The 8,784-nt window shown below is 34.0% G+C and overlaps 1 protein-coding gene across 7 annotated transcripts in view; it reads left to right on the forward strand.

Annotated features, from left to right (window-relative positions):
- The window catches only part of Ythdf3 (YTH N6-methyladenosine RNA binding protein F3), a 36,832-nt gene extending 28,321 nt beyond the window's left edge, over positions 1-8,511 (forward strand). For all 7 annotated transcript variants that reach the window (XM_069990806.1, XM_069990807.1, XM_069990809.1 and 4 more), the window contains one exon: positions 5,441-8,511. In XM_069990806.1, the coding sequence (XP_069846907.1) occupies positions 5,441-5,464 (24 nt within the window). In that variant the 3' untranslated portion in view covers positions 5,465-8,511. The remainder of the gene's footprint in view (positions 1-5,440) is intronic.
- Positions 8,512-8,784: the final 273 nt, after the last annotated feature.

Genomic DNA, 8,784 nt, shown 5'->3' on the forward strand with positions numbered 1-8,784 from the left:
TGATTTTCCTTTTGTCTAGGTATTCACTCCTCACTCGTCCCCTCCCCTCAGCAAATCTCATCCTTATTCTGTTCTTAGGGCTTCCTTCCATTTTCTTTCTGGATATTATGGCTTCTAGATACATAGTTACTTTTTCCCTGGTGGCTCATTTGTGTGACTGGGTTTATTGAAATACTGCTAATGGTGATAAACCTTAAGATTATTAAAAGGAAAATAACTCATTTGCTTCTGATGTCAAAAGCTGCAGGTACCTCTTAGGATATTACGGGAAGTTACTGTTTTCTAGTTCTTCCTTCATCTGAAGGATGGGTAGCCTTAGCTCATCAATGTAAAAAATAAGTGTTTTTTGGGGCACCAGTGGCTCACACCTGTAATTTTAGCTACTCAGGAAGCTGAGATCACAGTTCATAGCCAGACTGGGCAGTAAAATCTGTGAGACTCTTAACAACCAGAAAACCAGAAGTGGCACTGTGGCTCAAGTGCTTGCCTTGAGCTGAAGAGCTGAGGGACAGTGCCCAGGTCGAGTTCAAGCCCCACTACTGACCAAAAAAAGTTTTACAGTGCACTTATTCTTTTTTTTTTTTTTTTTTTTTGGGTCCGGTCGTGGGGCCTTGAACTCTGGGCCTGGGCGCTGTCCCTGAGGTCTTCAGCTCAAGGCTAGCGCTCTACCACTTGAGCCACAGCTCCACTTCCGGCTTTTTCTTTTTGCTTACGTGGTGCTGAGGAATCGAACCCAGGGCCTTGAGCATGCAAGGCAAGCGCTCTACCACTGAGCCACCTTCCCAGCCAAGTGCACTTATTCTTGAATTCATCATTGTAGGTCAAATTCTGGTACTAGCCTTGTTAACGTTTTCTGGTCTTCAGTGTATGGTCTTCAGGTTGGAGAAGAAAACTTATGCTATCCAGTTTTTTTCTTCAAAGAATTACCATCCCTCAAATCTTAGTAGTATTAAAATGGGAAAGGGTTATAGGTAAGATGAGAGAAAAGGGATTCTATTGTAAATAATTTTAATTCATTGTGCTGGTACTGAGGCTTGAACTGACGGCTTACTGTCCCCTTTTTGTTTAAGACTAACACTCTTATCACTTGATGAGCCACAGTTCCACTTTTGGATTTTTGTTGGTTAATTTTCTTCCCAGGCTGGTTTAAACCACAATCTTTAATCTTGGAGCCTCTTGAGTAGCTAGGATCATAGATGTGTGCTACTAGTGCCCAGTGTGAATTTTTTGAAAGAACTAGTCATTAAAAGTAAAAAGTGAATTCTGTGCTTCACTTTGGATAATTTCATAATTTTTACCCTGAAGAACTGATCTTAATGTCTTTCTGAACTATCATTAGGGGCTTACTCCTCCAGGGAGAAAAAAATTTTGTTAATTCTCAATAGCACACCAATATATGTAATTATGATGTAAACTGTGTGATGTATTCCTTATTTTTATAACAAAAATAATATCATTAATAGTTAACCACTTCTTAGTCTCAGATGACTACTGATCTATAGGTGATAGTCCATAAATGCTTTGTTGTATTGGAATACTTATATAATGTTAATATAAGGCACAGTCTCATTTCTTGGAAGTACAAATCTGGGGTTTCTTTTGTTATTTTGGAAGAAATGGACCATAGATTTCTGTTGATAGACTTTTCATTTATGACTTCTAAATTTATGTTCCCATCTTGGACTTTTTTCCCCCCTATCTCTAGCCTCATCTTTTTGCTTTATAAATATTCAAATTTTGTGTAACTCCTGTTTGTTTACCCTTAAGTTTCTCCATCTTCTTGAGAGTAGGGCATCACTCATCCTTTCCTATCCCAGTGTTGTTGGTCTTGCTTTCTACATTTATCCAAAGTCCAAACAGTTTTCATTATTTTTGACTAAAGTTGTCCATTTTGCTTGAACTTGCAGATTTATTGGCATTTTAGTATTAATCATATTTTTATTTCCATGATGTTATTATACTTCATTTATTTTTTTGTTTTGTTTTGAGACAGAGCCTGTTGTATAATTCAGGCTGATTTGAAATTCACATTTAGCTTTATTTCTTAAATTGGTCTTTCATTTTTATAGTTATGTTTTTTAGTATTGTTCTATAATTTTATAGTTAGTCTCCCTTCCCTCAAAAAGTGCCTCTGCTAACTTTTAACTTTTGTTTTCTTTGAGTCTGTATCTCTCTTGTGTTTCTTGTCATTTGTGTCTTTTTAGGGAATTTATGCTAATCATGTTTTGAATGTTGAATTGGATAATGACCTAGTGCAATTTCCTCTTAGTACTACATACATAAATTTTGAATTGTTTTTGGAGGGACTATTCTTAACTTTTTAATTAACATATTCATATGAAAGTTTTCTAATTTCCATAATGATATTTTGGAGGTATTTAAAAGTGCTTAATCCCCAAGTACTAAGATGTATTCAGGGTGCTGTGCTTGCAAGGTATGTGTAATATCTTTAGGACCATTACTCAGACCCTTTTTTTTTTCTTTTTCTTTTTTTTAAGTTTAATGTTAGATATTTCTAGCTTTTGTCTGGACTAACTTTGAACTGTAGTCCTTACATCTCTGCCTCTAGGAAGGTGTTTTTTGAATTTTCAAATATGATTAAATTTTTTCTTGCCTGTTCTAAATTCTGTGTTAAAATGTGGTCTGAATAAAGTGGATTCTTTGGCATTTCTGAATACATGGCCTACCATGTATTCACTTTTTTTGTTGTATGCTCTGTGTGTGGGTTGAATATGTAGTTTTCTACATTCTTTGTAGTTAACTTTTTTACTTACTGTTTGCTTTACTAAATAGTTAATAAGCTAAGAGAAATGATAAATTTTTCCTTCTAGCAACTTATTTATTAGTATACATTGGTTATACACAGTCCGTTTCCTTGTGATATTTCCCCACCAGCACATATTTTATCCTGATCTTCATCTTCCTCTTGTTACCCTTCCTTATTCTACTTCCTGCTTCTCAAATCACTCCAAGAACTTCATTGATAAATTTTTCTTTTTTTTTTAATTGATACATTTTTCTTCACCTTCTTTCACTAGCCCTCTTCCCTCATATTGGTGCTCACTCTTTCCAACAGAGGCTGCCCTACTTACCTATTACTTCATGTTTTTAATAGTGGCACCATGGGTTTCACTATTTCTAATGTGCATACATTACATTTTGTTCAGAATAACCCTCTCTATTGCTTCTTATTTCTCAGCCATCCCAATTCCTTATTGAACGGCAGCTTTTATTGAGATTTTTCTGGCAGTTTTCAGTATAATTGAAGTTGTACTTTTAGTTTAATATTATTACAGCTCTTTAAAAACTTTATTATTTGATATATATTTATAACTTTTATCTCAAATAGTGTTTTTGAAATTTGATATTAATATGGTTCTATGAGTCTTTGATTTGTGCTTGTCTCCATTAATTTTAACTTTTTGTGTGCTTGTGTTTAGATTTTTTTTATCAATCCATGTATAACAAGATTAGATAAAATTCTGATTTGAGGACCTGGCATGGCAGCTTATGCCTATAATTTTACCTGCTTGAGAAGTAGATGTAGTAGAACCAATTGAGATGTCAAGTCGTTCCCAGGCAAAAAGTTAGATGATATTTAAAGCCAGGTCCAGGCCCAGTGGCTTCAACCTGTAATCATGAAGAAATAAAATGGTAGAGTCTTACTTACATGTTAAGACACTTAGTGCTTTTCAAAGTGCTGATACGGTACCAGTAGTTAAGTTCACCCGTGAAATTGTTAGAAATGCAGATTCACAGTTTTCACATTAGACAAGTAGTTAGGGACCAATTATCAATGTTTAGACAAGTAAGTCTAGGTGATTTTGAAGCTTGTTAACATTTGAGGACCACAGAGTTTCATATTAAACAGTATGTTGCAGATTACTTAATGTGCTTCATTGGTAGTTAAGTATACTAGTCATTGTCAAATCATATTTGAGGGCTGGGAATGTGACTTAGTGGTAGAGTGGTTGCCTGGCATGCATGAAGACCTGGGTTCGATTTCTCTCAGTATCACATAAACAGAAAAAGCCAGATGTGGCACTGTGGCTTAAGTGGTAGAGTGCTAGCCTTGAGCAAAAGAAGCTCAGGGATAGTGCTCATGCCCTGAGTTCAAGGCTCAGGTCTGGAGAAAGAAAACGAAACAAAACATTTGATTAGTAATACACATTTGAATTCAAGGTCTGGGCATTGTCCCTGAACTTTCTTATTCAAGGGTACTGGTCTACCACTTCACTTGATCCACTGCTCTACTTCCAGCTTTTATGGTGACTAATTGGAGATAAGAGTCTCTCAGACTTCCCTGCCTGTTCTGACTTTGAACCACCATCCTCAGATGTCAGCCTCTTGAGTTGCTAGGATTACAGAAATGAGCCACTGGAACCCAGTGGAAACACTGGTTTTAAGTTTTGTGGAGTGGTGATTTTGTTTGAATGGCTTATGTTTGTCTACTTAACAAGGAGTTTTACTTATATGAATAGACCTCATCTATAATTCATCTTAGTAAAACTATTACTGTTTTGTATTATTTATCTTTAGTTTTACAAAAGGCTTTCATTTGAATATGTCAGTTGTGAGAACAATGCATCTTGGTCAACGGTGTCACCCAACTTTCCCACACTTTTTTTGTTTTTTTGGTGGGTTGTTTCATCATTCTCCCTGAGGCTCCAGAGCAGCCAGGAAACTATCATATTTCCTTTAGGTTTTCATCATGTCCTCTGTTTCTATGTGAAACTATGATAAATTTCCTTTAAGTTTTCATCATGTCCTCTGTTTCCATGTGAAACTATCATAAATTTCCTTTAAGTTTTCATCATGTCCTCTGTTTCCATGTGAAACTGTCATAAATTTCCTTTAAGTTTTCATCATGTCCTGTGTTTCCATGTGAAAGGTTTTTTAGTATGCCGAATATGAAAATAAGAAAAGGAAAAAATTACAATTATAAGTTTTAATAAATATCAAATCTTATTTTAATGCATGTTTACTTTCGTTTGCTTCCACCTTATCCAAATAGCTTTCAAATTACTATAATTCACCATAAAAAATTCATTGGAAGGACTGAAAAAACATTGCTATAGTATCCTCACCTTAAATCCTGTGGGACAGATAAGTAGGGTTATGGAGTGGCATTAAACTCTCCTGAGATAGTGATTTCTTTGTAGGTTTTTTGTTTGTTTGTTTGCTTGGGTTTTTTTTTGTTTGTTGTGGTACTGAGGTTTGTATTCAAATCATTGTATTCCCTTACTAGCACCTGACTTTTATTTAAAATGTGTAATGTGGAAGTATGTTGTGATTGTCCAACTATGATATATAGAAATAATAGTAACTGATTATTTAAATTAGTATTTGAAGAACTTTGAAGAGATGATTTAAATGATATGTGTATATAATTTAAAATTTTAACAGTATTTATTACATTTTTTCTATATTTTTCTTTCAGGAGAGAAATAGAAACAAACAATAATCGTATGGAGATGTCCTATTAAAATTACAACACTAATGATGTAGACTCTGGAAATGCCTAATAAGTCAAAGAAGACGTTATTAAAGCTTTTTTTTCTGCTTAAGGTGACATCTTTGAACACTTTAACACAAATTGACTCTTCTTGTAATGGTTTTCATCAGCGCATCTGCCCTTATATACTCTCACCAAACACACTTGAGAACTGTAACTTTGTCAAGCACTTTCTGTCCTGAAGCTTTTACCAGTATCTGCTGTCTTTTGTAATTATGCATCCTAGCTTAAGGCACAGAAGACTGAATGAATGCAAGGATTCATTAACTCTGAATTTGTTAAATACTAACAGTTAACCATTAGAAGTGGTTCAATGATGTAAGTCACACTGCTTCAAACTTTCTTTGTTGTAGTTTTTAAATTGTCAATTTTTAGCTATATGACAGATTAAAAGCAAAATAATCATGCCATATTTAGTCCTGAAGTTGAAGTCTAAATGTTTATGTGGAAAATTATTGTAGTAAACTTTTAATATGGCAAAGCAACCTTAAGCTCTATTTTAGCCAAATGAAACATAATCTGAAATTATATTAGAATGTTTCCCTGTCTTCAAACTGTTTGGTGTAACAGAATATTGATATGCAGCTTGGTGGATTGCACCAAATAATGCACATTCTTCTTCCCTCCTTTCCCTATATGTACCCTGAGAAATGTGCATTTGTCTGAGCAATTATTTTGTTTGCTACCACTTAATGAATCTCAAAATTTTGAGTACATGTACCTCAGTCTAATCAGACTTTTTATGACCTTTATAACTACATTTAAAACCCTTAATTCCTATTTCTGGGTGTTTGCGAGCCTGATTGCTATCATGAAGTAAAAATTTATTACTCTAGATATTCACTAGCTAAATAAACATAGTTCTTGTTTAGCAAGCATATACAGCTCCTCACCTTTTTTCTCCAGCTTTTGCAGTGTCCTGGCATCTTTAAAATACTTTGAAAATATGGCCTTGATCCATGAATTAAATCAGTATCTAAGTGAATGTGTTGATGTTTTATTGATCAGATCTATATAAGTGGGAATACAGCATATATCTGGGTATTCTTGTAGTTATCTTTATAACATCTTGTTTTTTTCATTAATTACATATCAACGTTAATTTTGTATCTTGAAACAAATTGATTTTGTATAATTGAATGTTATGCGTCTGTATTAACTGATTTGATGGCATAAGGTTATAAAAATAATGTCCCTTCCCTATATACTGTTCCAAAAAAGGAGAAAGCTATGTAGAATGAATGATAGTTAAGGATGAAAATAGCAATACAGTAGATTTGAATACCTTGCATTACTCCTTTTATGTTTACATCATGTTTAGAAATGTTTTCATTTGCTATGGACTCTGATTACTTAAACTCAAAAACCTAGTGACAGATATTTGAGGCTTTCATTTATGTAATTTTTGTACAATATTTTCTTAAAATGTACAAATACTGTACTATTTCACTAGACTACAGTATTTGTAGATAACTGTAGCTACTTCACAATTATTTGGTAGTCCCAGTATAGTTCTATCAATGTTTACTGAAGGGAACATCAAAACATTATTGATTAAAAATAAAGACTTTCTTCAAGGAAAATTGCACCTATTTTACCTATTTGAGACTAAGCCATGAAATCTTGTAACATGTCTCTTAGCTATTTATAATGAAAATCGGCATTTGGGTATAGTCACCAGAGCTTTGTTCTATATCCCTAAGATTGTATAGGTAGGACATATCGAAGATGACTGTTGTCATTCTGGAAGGTCCTATTAGAGAAAACTGTAAAAGGGTGACCTTGTAGGAAGGAGCTAAGTCCTCTCCCTGAGGTTCTCTTTTTCTTGGTGCTTTATTAGCAACTCTGGATATTTTTATAAAACTAGTTACATTACAAATGGATTCAAACTTGTTTAATTTACATTAGGTTTCTATGTAAGAAATGTCATGGAAACACCGAAGCAGGCTGACTGCAGTAGACTCAGACCTGTCCAATGTAGTTGAGAGTCTATGCATGGTGAGGAGTACATCCCAGTGCCTTTAACCTGGATTTCTGATCTTAAGTGGAATGGGTGCAGCATTCCTGTGGAAAAAACAAGACCTTTTCAGCTGATAAATTTGTGGTTTTCCCATTTAAGTTTTCCCCAAAGCACCAACCTTCTTTTCCTTCTTGGTCGTTCATTGTATTACAAGATCATTTTTTCTCTAAATGAAATTATTACAAGTTGTCTCCAGAGCACAACTAGTGGAAAGTTGTTTAACTGTGGGGACCAAAAGGGAGAGAGCCTGGGCTCTACAGGAGGAGATACAGAGTTAAATGTTTGAGTAATCATGACTTAAGACATTAGCCCCATAAATTTCTTGCGTTTTTCGATTTCTGATTTGAATGGTTATTTTAAAGCTACCTTCTATGGGTATTTCATTTTGAAAGGCATTATAGTTTGTATATTTTAACAGTAAGGGGGGGGGAAATGTAACCAAAATTAGTATTCTTTCTCTATACTCATTGGTACTTGAATATTCCTCTTAAAAAATTACAAAAAACACCCAGTCTTTTTCGTACTTAATTCCTCATTTTAATGTCAGTGATCTTTTTAATTCAGAAGCTGTGTTATTTCTGAGTACCATGCATGGGGGTTAAGATGATATTAAACAGTTTTCAATTAAAAAAAGAATCAGTTTAAGGCATTTAATCACTTCAAGTGCATTCTGCATCCTTCGGGGGAAAAATAAGTTTGAGAGATTTAAGAGAATTGTGTTTTCATTAAGTTTTGCATATCTTTGTTATGCCATGTAAATTCCCTTTTTCATATAATTAAAAGAAGGTTATGATGGAATGATTAATTCATATACATCCACTTGTAGCAGTTACATGAGAATTTGAATTTTGTCGTGTTTGGGTTTGTTCATTCCTGTGAATGATGGTACAGTTAGGTGAGATTTTCTGTTATGGTACCCAAACTCACCATTGGTCCTCTTTAATCTTTGAGGGTTTCAATAAAAATTGTTCACTCATATCTGTGTTCTGTTTTATCTATATAAACAAGTATTGTCTGCTAAAAAAATAACATTGCCTACTATATTATGGATTTTCTGGTTGCCATGTTTACTTAATATAGGCTAAAAATAATTATAGCTGGTCATTAAAGTAGGGGAGTTAAAGAGAAGGACATCAGTTTAATACTAAATACTAAAGAGCAAAAAGAAGACCTATTTATATTTTTACGTGGTAGAAGGAAGTGAAATCTGTTGTCCATTAACCATAACTTCCCACTCGTTCTCAAGGAA

The sequence above is a fragment of the Dipodomys merriami genome, unplaced genomic scaffold (genome assembly GCF_024711535.1).
Source record: "Dipodomys merriami isolate MVZ:Mamm:240054 unplaced genomic scaffold, mDipMer1.0.p SCAF_4, whole genome shotgun sequence".
Classification (NCBI taxonomy): domain Eukaryota; kingdom Metazoa; phylum Chordata; class Mammalia; order Rodentia; family Heteromyidae; genus Dipodomys; species Dipodomys merriami.